The 20176-nt window shown below is 51.1% G+C and overlaps 1 protein-coding gene across 3 annotated transcripts in view; it reads left to right on the top strand.

The window, feature by feature from the left end:
- The window catches only part of TLN1 (talin 1), a 135244-nt gene extending 115315 nt beyond the window's left edge, over positions 1-19929 (top strand). For all 3 annotated transcript variants that reach the window (XM_073343249.2, XM_073343252.2, XM_073343251.2), the window contains 7 exons: positions 4504-4609; positions 8798-8922; positions 9331-9456; positions 15511-15573; positions 16127-16309; positions 17676-17804; positions 18761-19929. In XM_073343249.2, coding sequence (XP_073199350.1) covers positions 4504-4609; positions 8798-8922; positions 9331-9456; positions 15511-15573; positions 16127-16309; positions 17676-17804; positions 18761-18892 — 864 coding nt within the window. In that variant the 3' untranslated portion in view covers positions 18893-19929. The remainder of the gene's footprint in view (positions 1-4503; positions 4610-8797; positions 8923-9330; positions 9457-15510; positions 15574-16126; positions 16310-17675; positions 17805-18760) is intronic.
- The last annotated feature ends 247 nt before the right edge of the window (positions 19930-20176 follow it).

The following is a 20176-nucleotide window of genomic DNA, read 5'->3' as shown; positions in this document are numbered from 1 at the left end:
AACCTGAGGCCATGGCAGGATGCCCAAGGTCCATGGGGGAGCGCTACTTGAGTTAAGCCTCTAAAACAGTTTGGACTAGAGAGGCCAGAGCGGTAGAGAGCAGCCCAGGGCAGTGGACTGAGACTCTCTGCCAGGAGCTCGCTATCGGGGGGCTGCTTCACACGTGGCCCTGGGCTGGGACCCAGTGGAGAGGGAGTGCCTGGGTCCCTTAAGGACTGAGACACCTTGGCCCGGGAAGCAAGGGGCGAGAAGGCAGGTGCGCCAACCACTAGGCCACCCGGCTCTCCAAGCACCCTGTTACACCATCTGAAATTGCTTTAAGAACTAGTCTACTGACCTATCAGTTTAGGAAACATGAAATGTCATCCAGTGAGGGGGTTTCAGTGGGTCCTGCAGGGATCTGTTCTTGCCTGAGTGCCATTCAATGCCTGTATCAGTGATCTGGAAGAACATATAAAATCGGTACTGGTAAAATTGGAGCTGCCCCAAAATAGGGGCTTGGCAAATGATGCTGGGGACTTGTCATTTATCCAGAGCAGTTGGGATCAGTTGGTAAGTTGCACTCATTGGAGGCCCTGAGGATGTTACATGGGCCGTAGCTCTGTGCTGATTGGGCCTCAAGCCGGTCCTTCGCTTTCAGTTCCAACTCCCGCCACTTCAAATCTATCTATGGGGAGTCAGGTAATGAAGACCCCCTGCTGGACGGGGAACCGGGTCTTCAGGACCCTCTGCTGCTGCCTTTGTCACTCTCAGACCCTCTTGGAACCCTGTGTGGGTCTGGAACCTGCTTCTTGGACTGATCATCCTTCTCCAGCCGTGCAATCTGCTGCGCCTTGTTGAGGTTCCCAACGCTTAACCCTCTCTCCCTGCACAGGTTTGCAATGCCCTTCTTAGGGAGGCGGTTATACACCATTTTCTTGCTGCTTCCTCTAACTAGCCTGGTTTTACTGCTGCAAATCACTTATAGCAAAATGCTACTGGAGAATTCAGCATCCCACCCTGCCACCACCTGTCACGGATCCACAGGATTGGTGCTATGGCCCCAGCTTTTGAACAGTCCCTGGAGGAACCCTTTAGTGTGCTAGACCCCCAAGGGATCTCACTCTTCCTCCTGCATAAGCTACGCAGCTTCACCGCCTCCTTAGACCAGACCTCTAGGCCTGTAACACTCCCGCTTCACCCCATGAGCTCCATTCAGTGAGTTCAACTGAGACAGACCCCAGTGGAGACTTGTACGCTCTGCAAGGACTAATGCACCTTGCCAGCATCTGCAGCAACATTCTCACAGTGCTGCCAGAACAGTCGGATTTATTAGTCAATGGCAACGCAGCATAGGAAGTCCTTAGGTTAGCAGAGAGAACTAAAGGTTAGAGCCCAGCCAGGCTCTACTGAACCCCGTTGTTCAAGCTCTGTCTGTCTCTCCAGCTGACCTCCTCATTAGACTCCAGGTGAGACCTCCAACTCTTCCCAGCAGCCAGCACTTATCCCCCACCTCACACCTCTGCAGTACCTGAGCTGGGGAAATGCCACTTTGCCTTCCTGCAGAGAGCTGGGGAAGTCCCCTGTCCCTCTGGGGCATTGGTTTGCTATGTGTCAATGTCGGAGTGATTGGATCTACCCTTGTATTATCAGAGAGAGGCTCTATTGATGTGAGGACCAAGACCCAGACAGCCGAGCGACATCCAGATCTGTCTCTTCGCCTGCCCTGAGAACAAACAGCCCGTTCCCACCCCCGGGTAACCATGCAACACACAGAGCGCAAAAAAGGCTCATAAAAATATTAAACCAGACACATTCAAATGAGAAATCAGACACACGTTGTTATCAGAGTGGGGGATTAGCTCTTGGAACAGACTCCCAAGCAAAGCAGGAAAGCCATCTCTTGATGGCTTCAAATCCAGACTGGTGCCTTTCTGACAGGTGCTTTAGTCAAACACAAGTTACTGGGCTCAATCCAGGGAAACTGGGTGAGGTTCCCTGGCTTGTGCTATACAGGAGGTTAGATGAGATAAACTAATGGGCCTCTGTGACCTTAAAATACGAATCTAGGAACCAAGAGCACAGGTCACATTTATGAGATGGAGGACTGGATCCTGGAAAGGACTTCGGGATCATGCTAGATAGCCCGCTGAATATGAGCTCCCAGCACGATGCTGGAGCTAAGAGAGTGGCTGTGGTCCTTGGATGGATGTGCAGGACAATATAGAGTAGGAGTGGAGAGGTGATGTTACCACTGTCTGTGGCATTAACGGTACCGGTACTGTATGTTGTGTCCAGTTCTGGGGTCCACACTTCCAGAAGGATGCTGATAAATTGGAAAAGGTTCAGAGAAGAGCTGCATCAGTGATCTGAGGTCTGGAAAACTGGCCTGACACTGTGAGGCTGAAGAAGTCTTATCTGTTTAGTTTACGTGGGAGATGACTGGACCGTTGTCTACAGTTCCCTGCCTGGGGAGGAGATTGTTGTTAGCCAGGGTTCTTCAATCTAACAAAGGCGAACCACCATCCAGTGACTGGAAGCTGAATCTAGACTCATTCAGACTTGAAATAAGGTGCAGTGATCATTAAGAGCCACTGGAACAACTGCCCTAGGGCTGTGGTGTATTCTCCATCCCTTAGCTGCCCAGGCTGCACACAAAGCCGCCCCTGCTTCCCCCACCCACCCGAGGCACACTGAAGCTCAAGCAGGAGGTGTTGTGCTTGATGCAGGAATCCCTGGAGGAGGGGTGGTGGTTCTCTGGCGCGCTCAGTGCAGAAAGTCAGACTAGATGGTCCAAATGGCTCATCCATGATACAGAACTCGCCCTTATTTCCGCTGCACACACCACTTCCTCCCTTGGCAACCTCAGCCGTTCCCAGGCAGACGCCTGCCCCCCAGGCTCCCTTCTCCCCACGGGGTGAGGCCCTGTCTCCACATGCATGTTCAGAGCCCCTCAGGGCCTTTGATTGGCACTGCCCCTGCAGGCTGTTCACTGCTTTACTCTCTTCTTTTCTATATTCTGTTCTTTCCACCCTTTCAGCCGGTGAGTACAGTGGTGCTTGGAGTGACCCCGTGTGTCTGCCCCAGCATGAGCCTTGGTCACAGCCCACGTGCGTGCGTGTGAGCACCGAGTGACGCAGCTGGGCTGGGTGTGGGACACAACACGTGCTTTAGGTGACATGGCCTAGGGCTGTGTTGCCGGCGCATGTGAGAGCACGTGCCGGGGTGTGCTCTCAGTGCACGTGCCGGGGTGTGCTCTCAGTGCACATGCCCACGTTGTGCGTGATGGGTGGGGTGTGCTCAGTGTGTGCACATTGTGTGTCCACATGTGCTCCCGGTGACATCGGCCTAGTGTGCGCTGCGTGGGCACGTGTGCCAGGTGACCTCGTTCTGGGAGGGTGCCGCGTGTGCATGCGTGTGCATATGCTCCAGGTGATGTGGGCCTGGGGCACGCTCTGTGCGCACACGTGTGTGCGCTGGGTCACCCGGGAGCAGGGACGTGCTCTGTGTGTGTCACTGCCCGTGCGCATGCGCCAGTGATCCGGGATGGGGTGCACGGTCTGTGTGCCCCCTGGGTGGCGTGGGGGTCACTGCAGGGCTCTCTGAGCCCCATTTTCCAGGACATCGCCCCTCAGAGATCCCTTCCTCAGTGACAGCACTCGCTGAGCCACGGGGCCATGTGCATTAACCACAGACGTGCGGCCGGCCCGTGCCCAGCCCTTCAGAGTGCAGCAGGTGCCCCCAGTTTGGCCCAGCAGCTGCAGAGCCAGGCAGGGCATGTGACGAGCTGGGCCCCAGCTGCACTACGGGATCCGAGCATCTCCTGCACTGTGCTGTTTGCACTCCTGCGGCGGCTCGGCACCTGCCTGGCCAGACCTCAGCACCTCCAGGTGTGGGACCAGCAGCCTTCCCTGGCACACAGACAGACAGGAGTGGGGTCAGGGTCTCAGCTCCAGGAACCCAGGGCAGGGGAGGTCAAGGTCATGACTCTGGAGGAAGGGATTCTGTATTGGATAATTCCACCGTGGAGGAAGGGGGCATCACCTTAACCTGCAGAACTCACCGCCCCAAGGTGTCACTGAGACTACCAGTTCAGCTGGGTTCAGGAAATGATCAGCCATTTCTGTGGAGAATGAGACCAACTAAAGTCTCTGTAGAAAGGGTTAAAACAATGGACATACCACCTCAGTGCACAAGCCCTCCCCACCTGCCAGGAGTAGGGGAAACTCCCCTACAGGCCTGTTGTTCCAGAATGGCCACTGAGAGGTTCTTGTGGTAGCTGGTCCTACGCACTGTTAGAGACCAGAGGCAGGGATAGATGGGCCCCTGGGCTGCCAGTTCCTGTTCCAAATGGTATTATTCTGGGGAATAAGGGGATAGCCCGGGAGGGTGCGAGTTGGCAGAACCCTAGGTTTGTGAAAGGTCCTGGATGGAGTAACCCCAGATATTGCCAGCCATGTCCCCAGGGGCTCTCTCTCTCTGGGGACACAGCCTGCCTCTGCTCACAGTCCTCTCCCTCCCCAGATCCTGCAGAAGCCGAGTCACGAGCTGAAGCAGCAGCTGGCTGGATATTCCAAGCGAGTGGCTGGCTCCGTCACCGAGCTCATCCAGGCTGCAGAAGCCATGAAAGGTGAAGTCCAGCTCCGGAGCGGTGTTCATTCTTTGGTCACTGGCTCCATCTCAGTGGCTAGGATCTCAGCTGGGACTCTGACCCAGTGCTTGGGAGGGATCTGGGCGTCGGTAAGAGGACCAGAAAAAGGCCACCATGGCTAAACAACAGAGTAAAAGAGGCGATTAGAGGCAAAAAAACGCCCTTTAAGAACGGAGAGTCCAAACCTATCAAGGACAATAGAAAGAAGCATCGCTCAGGTAGGTCAGGTGTAGAAGTACAACAGGGCAGGCCAAGAAAGAGTTTGAAGAAAAACTAGCTAAGAGCACAAAGACTAGCAGCAAAAAAAAAAATTTCAATACATGGGAAGCAGGAAGCTGCCAAACCATCAGCGGGGCCACTGGATGAGCGAGGTGCTAAGGAAGCGCTCACAGAAGACAAGGCCATTGCAGAAAAGCTGAATGAATCCTCTGTATTGGTCTTCACTGCAGAGGATGGGAGGAAGATTCCCACATCTGAGCCATTCTTTTTAGGTGACAGATCTGAGGAACTGTCCCAGAATGAGGAGTCACATGACATTCCCCAGTGTACAATCTGGACTGTTGAGTAGCTGTGTCCCCTCAATTCTCCAGCCTGGGTGCCTTTTACACTGCTTCGCTGGGAGAGCAACCATGCTGGTGTCAGGGTTCCCTCTCCACTCTGAACTCTAGAGTACCGATGTGGGGACCTGCATGAAAGACCCCCTAAGCTTATTTCTACCAGCTTAGCTTAAAAACTTCCCCAAGGCACAAATCCTTCCTTGTCCTTGGATGGGTACTGCTGCCACCACCAAGTGAGTTAGACAGAGATTCAGGGAAAGGACCACTTGGAGTTCCTGTTCCCTAAAATATCCCCCCAAGCTCCTTCACCCCCTTTCCTGGGGAGGCTTGAGAATAATATACTAACCAAATAGGTAAACCAGATTCTTAAAAAACAGAACTTTATAATAAAGAAATAAAAAGTAAAAGAAGCACCTCTGTAAAATCAGGATGGAAGGTAACTTTACAGGGTAATCAGATTAAAAACACAGAGGATTCCCCTCTAGGCAAAACTGTAAAGTTACAAAAAACAGGGATAAACCTCCCTCTAAGCATAGGGAAAATTCACAACTTAAAAGATAATCTAATGTGCCTTGCCGTATTTACTTGCAAAAAGTAATATTGAGACTCATTTTAGGATGATTTTAGGCGAAGGAGTTTTCTGACCTGATGCTTCTCTGCTTTCCCAGAGAACACACAACACAGAGCACAAACAAAGCCCTCCCCCCCCCTCCCCTATTTGAAAGTATCTTCTTCCCCATTGATCCTTTTGGTCAGGTGCCAACTAGGTTATTCGAGCTTCTTAACCCCTTACAGGTAAGAAGAAATTCTAGGCTACCCTTTATGACAGCTGGTCTGGTCACTCAAAGCCTCCAGCACGTAAACCACTCCCAGCTCTCCTGTGTGAGTGCTATCTCCAGCCACCCATGAATTACTCTTCAGGGCAACACTAGCAAACTCCCAGTCCCAGACTTTCCCCCAGAAATGTGCAGCTTGTACTGCCCAGCTCTCTGCTTCTGGACAACACAAGCTCATAGAAAGTGTGTCATTTCATGAATAGAAAATGATGTGCACAAATCCTGTTATCACAAATGGTGTTTCCCGAACACTTCCATCCAAACACACTGGTTTAGATAAAACAATCAAACGAGTGTATTAACAACAGAAAGATGCTTAGTGATTACAAGGGATGAGGCGTGAAAGTCAGGATTGGTTATGAAGAAATAAAAGATAAAATGCAATGAACACCTAACTCAAAAAGCTGAGTGAATTCAAAGCAAAAAGTCTTTCTCACCACATGTTTCAGCAGTCTTAATGGCAGAATCTTGCAGTCAGGATCCCTCCCCCAGTCCAGTGATGCTTCCTTTGTCCTTCAAGTGTTGTTGATACCATGAATAGAGGGATCAGGAGAGACGATTTGGGGCGTCTGTTCCCCATTTTTATATCTTTTCCTCTTCTTTGAGAATAATCTCCAGCTGGGGTTCAGGGAACAGAAAGTCTGGGGAGATTGCAACTTATTTGCCAAGGTGTAAATTTCTCACTCACACCTTTTTTCCTCAAGAGAATGGCCACTTAACCAGGTGATAGTCCATTTGATTTTGTTGACACCTAGCTGAAGCATCAATTAGCCTTTTATCTTTGAGGAACTGTTTTGTGCCTGCTTTTCTAAACTTGGAATATGTCTCAGTAATGTTAAACGCTAGAATCTTACAACTTTACATACAGTGTTGCCGTGCATATTTTACTAGGACAGTAATGATCAGCAAATTATGAGTTTTCAAATGATACCTTACAAGGCATACTTTGTACAATATCCATTATAGCTTTGTAAAAAGGATGAACATGGGGATACAGACCGTCACAGTTAGTAGAGGAGTTTTGGGAACAAACTGATAAATTTAACAGTAGAAGGTCCCCAGGACAGATGGTATCACCCAAGAGTTCTGAAGGAACTCAGATATGAAATTGGTGAACTAACAACTGTGGTATGTAACCTATCACTTCAGTCAGCCTCTGTACCAAATGACTGGGAGATAGCTAATGTGACGCCAATTTTTTAAAAAGGATCCCAGTCCAGTAAGCCTGACTTCAGTACCAGGCAAATTGGCTGAAACTACAGTAAAGAACAGAATTATCAGGCACATAGATGAACAAACTATGTTGGGGAAGAGTCAACTTGGCATTTGTAAAGGGAAGTCATGCCTCACCAATCTATTAGAATTCTTTGAGGGGGTCAAACAAACGTGAACAAAGGTGATCCAGTTGATATAGTGTCGTTTAGACTTTCAGAAAGCCTTTGACAACAGCTCTTAAGCAAAGTGAGCTGTCATGGGGTAAGAGGAAAGGTCCTCTTATGGATCAGTAACTGGTTAAAAGACAGGAAACAAAGGGTAGGAATAAATGGTCAGTTTTCACAATGGCAAAAGGTTAATTGTGGGGTCTTTCAGGTATCTGTACTTGGACCTGAGCTGTTCAATGTATTCATAAATGATGTGGGAAAATGAGGTGGAAAAATTTGCAGATGATACAAAATTACTCAAGGTAGTTAAGTCTAAAGCTGACTGCAGAGAGTCCAAAGGGATCTCACAGAACTGGGTGACTGAGCAACAAAATGGCAGATGAAATTCAATGTTGATAAATGTAAAGTGATGCACATGGGAAACCATAATCCCAACTAGCCATAGCAAGTGACGGCGTCTAAATTAGCTGTTACCACTCAAGAAAGATCTTGGAGTCCTTGTGGATCGTTCTCTGAAAACATCCACTCAGTGTTGAGTGGCAGTCAAAAAAGCGAACAGAATATTGTAGGACCCATTCGGAAAGGGAGCGATAATAAGACAGAAAATATCATAATGCCTCTATATAAACCATGGAAAGTCCACACCTTGAATATTGTGTACAGTTCTGGTCGCTCCATTTCAAAAAAGATACATTAGAAATGGAAAATAATTGGCGTATGGAACAGCTTCCATATGAAGACTGAAGGACTGTTCAGCATGGAAAAGGGACGAGTAAGGAGGAATGTGACAGAGCTCTGTAAAATCATGACTGGGGTGGGGAGAGTGAATAAGGATGTGTTGTAACACACGAACCAGGGGTCACCCAATGGAATGAATAGGCAGCAGGTTTAAAACAAACAGAAGGAAGTATTTCTTCACACAACGCAGTCTGCCTGTGGAACTCTTTGCCAAAGGATGTTGTGAAGGCCAAAAGTATAAGTGGGTTCAATAAAGAACTAGGTAAAGTCATGGAGGTCAGGTCCGTCAATGGCTATTAGCTAGGATGGGCAGGGATGGTGTCCTTAGCCTCTCTTTGCCAGAAGCTGGGAATGGGCGACGGGATGGATCACTTGATGATTCCCTGTTCTGTTCATTCCCGCTGGGGCACCTGGCATTGGCCACTGTCGGGAGACAGGGCTAAATGGACCTTTGGTCTGACCCAGTGTGACCATTATTATGTTCCTGTGATTCTATGCCCGGCTCTGGGAGGGCAGTGGGATCTAGTGGGTTAGAGCAAGGGGGCTGGGAGCCAGGATTCTGGGGTCTTATCTCCAGCCCTTGGTGCTGTGGGGTCTGGCTTGTGTTCTCAGGAATGGTTTCTCAGTCCCACATCTCGGTTCTCGCCACCACAGGAACCGAGTGGGTCGACCCAGAGGATCCCACGGTCATTGCTGAGAATGAGCTTCTGGGAGCAGCAGCTGCCATTGAGGCTGCAGCCAAGAAACTGGAGCAGCTGAAGCCGAGGGCCAAACCCAAGGTACGGCTGCCCTGCCCCTACCTGCGCCAGGCTTAGCAGACCAGGATCCGCCACTCCCTGCCAGGCCCCCTGGAGGCTGCTGTGCCCTGACCGGGCCAAGGGTTCCCCCATCAACATCTGTGGCTCCAAGGCCTTCACTGTGGGGAGAGCTGGGCTCCACCCTGTCCCCGGGGAGAGCTCTCCAGTGTCACTTGCTCCCGCTGCCCCTTCGCCTGGCACCACGGAGCTCCCTCCCTGGGTCACAGTGGTGCCTGTTCCTTCTCCATCCATCCGTGTTGTATACATGCCCGCTCTCTGCCCTGTGTGCTGCTTGTCCCCTTCCACCTCTTAGCTCAGCTCCCTTCCCACCTGTCCCCGACGCTCCCCTCCTCTTCCACCAGGGCTCACATCCTCTGTTTCAATCTGCAGCAGGCGGACGAGAGTCTCAACTTTGAGGAGCAGATCTTGGAGGCTGCAAAATCCATTGCTGCTGCAACCAGTGCCCTAGTGAAGGCAGCCTCAGCGGCCCAGAGAGAGCTGGTGGCTCAAGGAAAGGTAACGCTGACGAGTTGGGAGAGGCCATGAGACCTGTGGCACTTGCTACTCGAGGAGCCCGGCCAGGCTCGGAGCCCCGCTCTGGGTATTGCACAAACATCCTCTCCAAGCACGATCACAGCACGATGCTGGGGTACGAAGGGTTAGTGCGACCCTTGGGTATACAAACAGGGCAGCAGGGAGGGAATTTTATCTCTGACACAGCAGTGGTGAGACCAATACTGATCCTGTGCCCAGCTCAGGTGCCCACAGTTCAAGAAGGATGTTGATAAATTGCAGAGGGCTCAGAGGAGCCACGCGAATGATCCGAGGAATAGCAAACCTGCTCAGAGGACTCAGTCTGTTTAGCCTCTCAACCAGGTTACGGGGTGACTCCCCCACAGCGGGTCAGGACCTCCAGGAAGAACCAATATTTGATCACTGAGGGTGTGATAGGTCCCCTCGGGGTGCCACCTGGAACTGGGGAACAGCTGAGCCCTCTGCCTTACCAATCTGGGTTCTCTCTTGCACTGTGGCGTAGTGACACACTGCAAAGCCCTCCAAGCTTGAACTCTCTCCAACATCCACAAGCAGGGACCCCACCCAGCTGTGTTCATGACTGCTCTGGCCAGCCACTCATGAACCCACAGTGGAGAGGCTCCAGCCAAAATACTCCCCAGCTCTTCAGCCTAGGACCCCAGAGCTGTACCGTCCTGCTCTGGTCAAAACCCGACCAGTGTGAATTTATTACCCAGTCCACCACTTCCACAAAGGAAAGTGGAGGTGCACTAGCTCTTGTTCATGAGCTGAGATTTATCCCTTTTGCACTTCAGACAACACACAGTGTTTTAGGTAAAATATAAAAGAGGTTTATTAACTACAGAAAGATAGCTTTTAAGTGGTCAAACAGATCAAAGAAGATTACCATAAGAAATAAAACAAAACCACAATCTAAGCCTAATATACTACATAGGATTTGAATTAATCAGTGTCTCACCCTGTTAGATAGTTTAAACAGTCCACCAAGGTTTTCTACACAGACAGGCTTCCTTTCCTGCCTGGGACCAGCACTTCCCCCAGTTCAGTCTTTGTTTCTTGGATGTTTCATAGAATCATAGAATATCAGGGTTGGAAGGGACCTCAGGAGGTCATCTAGTCCAACCCCCTGCTCAAAGCAGGACCAATCCCCAATTAAATCATCCCAGCCAGGGCTTTGTCAAGCCTGACCTTAAAAACTTCTAAGGAAGGGGATTCCACCACCTCCCTAGGTAACACATTCCAGTGTTTCACCACCCTCCTAGTGAAAAAGTTTTTCCTAATATCCAACCTAAACCTTCCCCACTGCAACTTGAGACCATTACTCCTTGTCCTGTCATCTTCTACCACTGAGAATAGTCTAAAACCATCCTCTTTGGAAACCCCTTTCAGGTAGTTGAAAGCAGCTATAAGTTTCCAGGTGTTCTCTTCTGGGGACGGGGGGAGGGGGGGTGAGGTCCTGTCATGAGGTCACTCCCTCCTTTTATATCTTTTTCCAACTTGCTGGAAAGATCTTTTGCTGTGACCTGGGTCAACAGTTCCCATTCTGTGGTGCTATGTCTGAGAGGTTTCCATTGTATGCAGTTCCTGGGGTAATCCTTGTGAGTGTGTGTATTTCCTCAGTAAGAACATATGAATGGCCAGACTGAGTCAGACCAAAGGTCCATTTAGCCCAGTATCTGGTCTTCCAACAGTGGCCAGTGCCAGGTGCCCCAGAGGGAATGAACAGAACAGGGAATTATCAAGTGATCCATCAACTATTGCCCATTCCCAGCTTCTGTAAAACAGGCTAGGGACACCGTCCCTACCCATCCCAGCTAATAGCCATTGATGGACCTATCCTCCATGAACTTGTCGAGTTCTTTTTTGAACCCTGTTATAGTCTTGGCCTTCACAGCATCCTCTGGCAAGGAGTTCCACAGGTTGACTGTGCGTTGTGAAATAATTCCTTCTGTTTGTTTTAAACCTACTACCTATTAATTTCATTTGGTGACCCTTAGTTCTTGTGTTATGAGGAGGAGTAAATATTTCCTTATTTACTTTCTCCACACCAGTCATGATTTTATAGACCTCAATCATATCCCCTCTTAGTCATCTTTTCCAAGCTGAAAAGTCCCAGCCTTATTAATCTCTCCTCATATGGAAGCCGTTCCATATCCATAATCATTTTTGTTGCCCTTTCCTGAACCTTTTCCAATCCCAATATATCTTTTTTTTTTTTTTTTTTGAGATGAGGCTACCAGAACTGCATGCAGTATTCAAGATGTGGGCGTACAATGGATTTATATAGAGGCAATATGATATTATCTGTCTTATTATCTATCCCTTTCTTAATCATTCCCAACATTCTATTCGCTTTTTTGACCGTCGCTGCACGTTGAGTAGATATTTTCAGAGAACTATCCACAAGGACTCCAAGATCTCTTTGAGTGGTAACAGCTAATTTAGACCCCATCATTTTATATGTATAGTTGGGATTATGTTTTCCAATGTGCATTACTTTGCATTTATCAACATTAAATTTCATCTGCCATTTTGTTACCCAGTCACCTAGTTTTGAGAGACCCTTTTGTAGCTCTTCGCAGTCTGCCTGGGACCAAACTATCTTGAATAGTTTTGTATTATCTGCATATTTGTCCACCTCACTGTTAACTACTTTTTCCAGATCCTTTATGAATATGTTGATTAGGACTGGTCCCTGTACAGATCCCTGGGGGACACCACTATTTACCTCTCTGCATTCTGAAAACTGACCATTTATTCCTAGCCTTTGTCTCCTATCTTTTTAACCAGTTACCAATCCGTGAGAGCACCTTCCCTCTTATCCCATGACAGCTTACTTTGCTTAAAAGTCTTTGGTGAGGGACCTTGTCAAAGGCTTTCTGAAAATCTAAGTACACTCTATCCGCTGGATCCACATGCTTGTTGAAAGAATTCAAAGAATTCTAGTAGATTGGTGAGGCACAATTTCCCTTTACAAAAGCCATGTTGATTCTTCCCCAACAAATTATGTTTATCTATGTGTCTGCCAATTTTGTTCTTTACTGTGGTTTCAACCAGTTTGCCCAGTACTGAGGTCAGGCTTACCGGCCTGTAACTGCCAGGATCACCTCTGGAGCCATTTTTAAAAATTGGCATCACATTAGCTCTCCTCCAGTCGTTTGGTACAGAAGCTGATTTAAATGATAGGTTACAAACTAACTTAGTAGTTCTGCAGTTTCACATTTGAGTTCCTGTAGAATTCTTGGGTGATACCATCTGGTCCTAGTGACTTATTACTAGGGCTATCAAGCGATTAAAAAAATTAATTGCGATTAATTGCACGATTAATCACACTGTTAAAGAATAACAGAATACCATTTATTTAAATATTTTTTGATGTTTTCTACATTTTCAAATATATTGATTTCAATTACCATACAGAATGCAAAGAGTACAGTGCTCACTTTATATTATTTTTATTACAAATATTTGCACAGTAAAAAACAGAAGATATAGTATTTTTCAATTTACCTAATACAAATAATGTGTTGCAATTTCTTTATCATGAAAGTTGAACTTACAAATGTAAAATTATGTACAAAAAATAACTGCATTCAAAAATAAAACAATGTAAAACTTTAGAGCCTACAAGTCCACTCAGTCCTACTTCTCATTCAGTCAATCGCTCAGACAAACAAGTTTGTTTATATTTGCAGGAGATAATGTTGCCTGCTTCTTGTTTACAATGTCACCTGAAAGTGAGAACAGGCATTCTCATGGCACTGTTGTAGCCGGCATAGCAAGATATTTACATGCCAGATGTGCTAAAGATTCATATGTCCCTTGATGCTTCAACCACCCTCCTGCAGGATATGCATCTATGCCTGTGACTGGTTCTGCTTGATAATGATCCAAAACAGTACGGACCAACGTACGTTCATGTTCATCATCTGAGTCGGATACCACCAGCAGAAAGAAGGTTGATTTTTCTTTTTTTGGTGGCTCAGTTCTATAGTTCTGCATTGGAGTGTTGCTCTTTTAAGACTTCTGAAAACATGCTTCACACCTCCATCCCTCTCAGATTTTGGAAGGCACTTCAGATTCTTAAACCTTGGATCGAGTGCTGTAGCTGTCTTTAGAGATCTCACATTGATACCTTCTTTTGTCAGATCTGCTGTGAAAGTGTTCTTAAAATGAACATGTGCTGGGTCATCATCCGAGACTGCTAGAACATGAAATATATGGCAGAATGCGGGTGAAACAGAGCAGGAGACACACAATTCTCCCCCAAGAAGTTCAGTCACAAATTTAATGAATGCATTATTTTTTTAACAAGCATCATCAGCATGGAAGCATGTCCTCTGGAATGGTGGCCGAAGCATGAAGGGGCATACTAATCTTTAGCATATCTGGCACGTAAATATCTTGCGATGCTAGCTACAAAAGTGCCATGCAAACTCCTGTTGTCGCTTTCAGGTGACATTGTAAATAAGAAGTGGGCAGCATTATCTCCTGTGAATGTAAACAAACTTATTTGTCTTAGCGATTGGCTGAACAAGAAGTAGGACTGACTGGACTTGTAGGCTCTAAAGTTTTACGTGGTTTTGTTTTTGAGTGCAGTTATGTAACAAAAAAAATCTACATTTGTAAGTTGCACTTTCACAATAAAGAGATTGCACTACAGTACTTGTATGAGGTGAATTGAAAAATACTATTTCCTTGTTTATCATTTTTACAGTGCAAATATTTGTAATAAAAATAATATAAAGTGAACATTGTACACTTTGTATTCTGTGTTGTAATTGAAATCAGTATATTTGAAAATGTAGAAAAACATTCAAAAATATTTAATAAATTGCAATTGGTATTTTATTTAACAGTGCGATTAAAAGTACGATTAATCGAGATTAATTTTTTAATTGCAATTAATTTTTTGAGTTAATCACATGAGTTAACTGCGATTAATCAACAACCCTACTTATTACTGTTTAGCTTATCAATTTGTTCCAAAATCTCCTCTAATGACACCTCAATCTGGGACAGTTCCTCAGCTTTCTCACCTAAAAAGAATGGCTCAGCTTTGGGAGTGTCCCTCACATCCTCAGCCGTGAAGACCAATGCAAAGAATTCATTTAGTTTCTCCACAAAGGCCTTATCATCCTTGAGTGCTCCTTTAGCATCTTGATTGTCCAGAGGGCCCACTGATTGTTTAGCAGGCTTCCTTCTTCTGATGTACTTAAAAAAAATTTTTGCTAGTATTTCTGAGTATTTGGCTAGCTGTTCTTCAAATTCTTTTATGGCCTTCCTAATTATATTTTTACACCATTAACCTTTAAGCCATTAACATTGTTTGGCCTTTTTACTGTTGTACCTGAAAGGCTGCTTGTGGGTGTTTTCAACCTCACAACGTGTTCCAGTAACACATACAAAGCCAAACTTCATAACTTCACATACAACAATGGTACATACAATCCAACCAGATATTACTGTCTAGCTGATCCAGACTTTTAGAATGATACTTCACAAGGCACAGTTTGTGCAAAACATATCCTAATTATCTGACCGTGGTGAATAAGGGAGTGCCTGGGTGTCACAGTGGACTCTTCAAGCGACAAAAGATTTAGTGGATGGAAATTGAAGCCAGCAGTAAGGTGCCGGTGTGGGTAGTTGGCTTTGAAGCGGGAATTAATCCAAGGAAGCCCTGTAAGGGGCCTGTGCTATGCAGGGGGTCAGACTAGTCCTATGGCCTGTGGTATCCAGATCAGACAAGGTGCTCACAATGGTCCCATCTGGCCTTGGAGTGTCTGGCTCTGAGTCCCTGTCCAGGCCCGGTGCCTTCAGTGGGAGGGGGCAGACAGCCCTGGAGTACCCAGCCGCAGAGGTACCCCTCCCTGGGTGCTGGATGCTCTGGAGAGCAGGTCAAGGCCCAGGGTTTCCTGTGCCCATGGGGTCCTTGGGACAGAGAAGGGCTGCATGCTCGCTGGGCCCTGCGCCATTACCATGGCTGGCAGGGGGCCGGGCACAGCAGGGCTCACTCACCTGTCCTTGCTCCCGCAGGTGGGTGCCATCCCTGCCAATGCAGTGGACGATGGCCAGTGGTCCCAGGGGCTCATTTCAGCCGTGAGTATCAAAGGCCCTTTAGTATCAAGGTCACTATCCCCGGGCCCTGCCCCAGGGTGGGGGGCAGGTTCCTCCCCGCTTGATGTTCTCCCTCCCTGGGACTGGGGTGCCGTCTCCTTCTCTGTGGGGAGCCTCTTCCCGTGAGATCCTGCCCCTTCCTCCCCTTCCTTCCTCATGCCAGCTGTAGCAGGGCACAGAGGCCGCTCCTTTCCCTCCTCCCATCTGCCCCCCACCCTGGGACCCCTCCAGACGCCCTGCCCTCCACGGTCCCGCCCCCCCATCCCCTCCCCCGCAGGACCTCGACCCCCCCCATGACCACCCCCTGCCCTTCCACATGGCCCCCCCATGCGCCTCATCCCTATCCCCGCAGGACGTCACCCCCCACACGCCCTGACCCCCTAGACTTTGCCCTTCCACACTCCCTGCCCCCCAGGACCTCGCCCCCCCCTGCAGGACCTCGCCCTTCCATGTGCCCCGCCCCTTCCTTGCTCTCCCCCAGGATCTTGCCATTCCAGGCTCCTCCCCACTCACCCCATCTCCTTCTCCCTGCCAGGCCCGCATGGTGGCGGCTGCCACCAACAACCTGTGTGAGGCTGCGAACGCAGCGGTGCAGGGCCATGCCAGCGAGGAGAAACTCATCTCCTCCGCCAAGCAGGTGGCTGCCTCCACAGCGCAGCTCCTGGTGGCCTGTAAGGTGAAGGCTGACCAGGACTCTGAGGCCATGAAGCGGCTGCAGGTGAGTCCCTGAGCCCACTGCCCCGGAAGGGCCCCCTGGGTTGGGTCGGGGGGGCTGGCTCCCCGGGGACAGCAGGGGGCTCTCTGGAGCTGGGGCGCATGCGCAGCACAGGATGGGGCATCCCAAGCAGGGCTGGTGTCCTGGTGCTGGCAGGGCCCTTCCCACCGCAGGGCATGGGGTGAGTGGTGCTCCCCACCCTGTCAGGGCCTGTGCGCTGAGGGCGGTGGGGCAGGTCTTGGGCCTAGGAGTGGGGTGTGAAATATCAGCCCTGCCGCACTGTAACCTGGCCTGCCCGTGTCTTTATAAAGCATGATTCAACCTGCGGGAATTAACACCCCCAGGGCACCAAACCCAAGGCTGCTGCCAGCAACTGAGCACAGTTCCCTTCCCAGCTGCACTGGGCTGTGCCGGGTCACCTGTTCCACGGCACGGACTCCAGGGTTACCAGGGCTGGGGTGACGCCCGCTTTACCCCACGCTGTCTAGGACCCGAAGGGTTAATGATGACTGGGTGAATTGGAGCACTTCTGCTCCAGCAAGCATAGGATGCAGGGTTAATGCGGGGGCAGAGAGGGATGGGTGCAAACCCTCAGGCTGCGGCACTGGAGAGGTTAGCTGTGTGGGGAGGACACGGGCTCCGGCACGCAAAGGGTTTACTGGGGAGAGCGAGTGAGACCCTGGCTCTGGCGCTTGCGAGGCTAACGGGGGACATGCTCTGGTGCTCAAGGAGTTACGGGGGGGCAAGGCCCTGGCGCGGGGGCATGGGGTGCCTGTTGTCCAGCTCAGAGGCCTTCCTGGCAGCCCTGTCACCCCAGCCCCCTCCCAGAGTACAGAGACCTTTGTCCTGCCCAGCCCCCACTTGGGGCCCGGCTCTGCCTGGCTTTGGCCCTGAAATGGCCATGAGCAGCATTTCCACCGCTCTGCGCTGCTGGCCACACGCAGGAATCCCTGGCAGCTCCCAGCACCTGCACGACCCGCAGCTCGGGGGCCCAGGCACGAAAGCAGAGCCACCTTCACGGCAGTAGCCCTCGGTGTCCAGGCCACCGCCTTTTGCCCTGACCCTGTGCTTGCAGGAAGTCCCCAGCTTGGCCTCCCCACACCCCCCTGCAGTCACCACATCCCACTGCTGCCCCCATCCTCTCAGCCACCAGCACGGGTCCTATTGCCCCTCACTGATGCCTGGAGCCTCCACCATGCCCCCACCAGCCCTCGGCCCCCGTCATGTCCCCTAGCCAGCCTACCCCAACCTTCCCCCAGGAGCCTAGTAAGCCCTGCTATTGCCATCCTGGATGGTGGCTGCCCACTCTCAGGTCACAGAACCATGTCCCTTGCCGAGTCTGCACCACATTCCCTTTCTCTCTGTCCAGGCCGCTGGCAACGCCGTGAAGAGGGCATCGGACCATCTGGTGAAGGCAGCCCAGAAAGCAGCCGCCTTCCAGGACCAGGAGAACGAGACGGTGGTGGTGAAGGAGAAAATGGTCGGGGGAATTGCGCAGGTGAGGAGCGGGGGTCACGCCTGAAGTCTGCAGGCAGCTTGAAACAGCAGCCCTGAGCAGGAGAAATGCCCCCTTCCTTCCAGGGAGTGTTGCCTCTGCAACCTAACGATAACTCTGTCCTATCCCTTAAAACTGTGTGTCTGCTGCTTATTTAAGTGGATACAGCCAGAGAGTATGCTTCCCTCGCAGCCTCAGGGCCAAGAGCTGCCCGAACCTCCGCCTTCCCCCTTGGAAACGTCTCTGCTGTGGCGAGACGCTGCCTGCACCCCTGCGGGGGCTGAGAATGAGGCTGCGGTCGAGACATGGCATTGGATGTTAGGACAGGAATTGACAGACAGGGTGAGGCCTGGGGTCCTGTCGTGCCTGGAGCACCAGCACCAGACACTTCAGAGGCGGGTGCAAGCAACTTGCAGTAGGATAATCTGCCCCACATCAGGCCTCCTCCTGGGCTCTGACCATTGGAGTCCCGCATCCAGCCCTGAGCATGAGATTGGATATCCCTGCCAGAATGTTAGCAGTAACTGTTGTAGCTGGATATTCGTGGTAGCTACATACCAAGAGCCAGCTCTGTGGGGCCCATGGGTGAGACCCTGGCTCCCCGGCCTGAAGGCGGCTCTGTGGGGCCCGCGGGGAGACCCGCTTCTCAGCTCTTACAGGATGCCTGGAACATGGAATGTATGTTTGTCCCCATGGGGGACTCCGGCCCTGGGGCACGGGGTCAGGTGGAGGAGTCAGAGGTTCAGCGTAAACCAGGGAATACCGCGTAGCCCTGGATCTGATGCTGGGGCCAGGATGCGGGAATAAGAGTCCAGCCTGCTGCCCTCGGCTGCAAGGCAGCAGTCACACACCTCTAGCGTGGCCCCGGCTAGCTGGGGGATGGCGGGCTGCAGCCGGTGCCCTCAGGGCCCCGGAGCCCCTGGGCAGGGCGGGCTCTCAGCTGCGTCTCTCCCTGGCAGATCATTGCCGCGCAGGAGGAGATGCTGCGGAAGGAGCGGGAGCTGGAAGAGGCCCGGAAGAAGCTGGCCATGATCCGGCAGCAGCAGTACAAGTTCCTGCCCTCAGAGCTGCGGGACGAGGGGCAGAACTGAGGGGAGCGTGGCCATGAGCGGAGCCTGCCCATCCCCACTCACCGCAGAGACTGCTGCCCCCGCCTCCTGAGCAAGGATTGCCTGGATCACCCAGACTGGCCTGCTGCCCTGGGGCTGCGTCTGCCACTGCCCCCCGCTGCTCCCCGGGGGGCTGCACCAGCAACTCCCCGCTTCACCGCGCAGCCGGAGCGCCACGGGCCCACGCTTCTGAACTCTGCTTGGGGCACGGCCACGGTGCCAGGTGCTCCGTGGGCCAGGAGGAGGCTGGCGCTCTGCAGGCCTGGGCTGGGGCTCACCTATGCAGCTGCCTCGAGCCCTGCAGGGCTGGGGCTGCACCTCCCCCCAGCTCTCCCTCCACCCCTCCCCCACCCACCCACACCTTTCAGGCGTTTTCCTGTGTGCCTTTGTGGGTTCCACGTCTCTGGGTGTCAAGCGTGGAGACGGTTCTCACCCAGCTCCACTCTGGGGCCAGTCGTGCAATGTGGGGACAGAAACTGCTTCCCTGGTGCCTCTTGCACCAAACCACCCCTCACCTCTGATGCCTTATTGCTGGCTGCACCTTCCCTGTCACTGTGTGTCTGCTCCAGGGTGCGAGGGGTTAATCTCTAGGTTTGCCCCCCCGCCCCATTGTGCTGCCTCCTTGCAGGGACCTGCCTGCCCCTGGAGCAGCCCCCAGCCAGCGCCCCCTGCTGCTCCTTCTTCCCAAGTGCCTGCAGTGTGCATCCAAGATTGCCAGTATTTTTGTAGTGTTGAATTTCGGAAGTATTGACTCTGTAGGTCTCAAAGCTCATTTACTCGCCTGTTTCCCCAGCCACTAACCCCCCTCCCCCAGCATCTCCTGCCCTGGGCCACAAAGCCCTGCATCCCCCTCCCCCTCCTCTGCACTCGCTGAGGCTTCTCTCACCTCTCTTATTTTGATACTCTGAGCTTCCACTGTTAATCATGAAGGGAAAGCGGCTGCCCTGCCACTCCCGGGGTGGGGAATGGGACAGCTCCTTGCAAAGGATTCTTCATCAATAAAACCAGCTTTCCTGCTTCTTTGGTCTGCATCAGTGGCCACAACTCAGCTGAGTCTGCTCTCCCCAGACTGCTGGGAGAGACCACAGGGCCCTCGTCCAGACACTCCTCTCTGCTGGGGGCAGCTGCTCCCTCCCTGTATGTGAGATCCCAGGGGCCTCTCCTGGGCACTCCTCTCTGCTGGGTGCCCCCTCCTTCCCCACTGCTTTTAGAGCCAAAGCATAGAGGTGGCAGAGTTTTCAGACCCTTTGGTGCTCAATCTGCCCC

The sequence above is a fragment of the Lepidochelys kempii genome, chromosome 5, assembly GCF_965140285.1.
Source record: "Lepidochelys kempii isolate rLepKem1 chromosome 5, rLepKem1.hap1, whole genome shotgun sequence".
In the NCBI taxonomy this organism is placed as follows: Eukaryota; Metazoa; Chordata; order Testudines; family Cheloniidae; genus Lepidochelys; species Lepidochelys kempii.
Note: the sequence above shows the minus strand (reverse complement) of the source record. Positions and strands in the feature narration are given on the sequence as shown.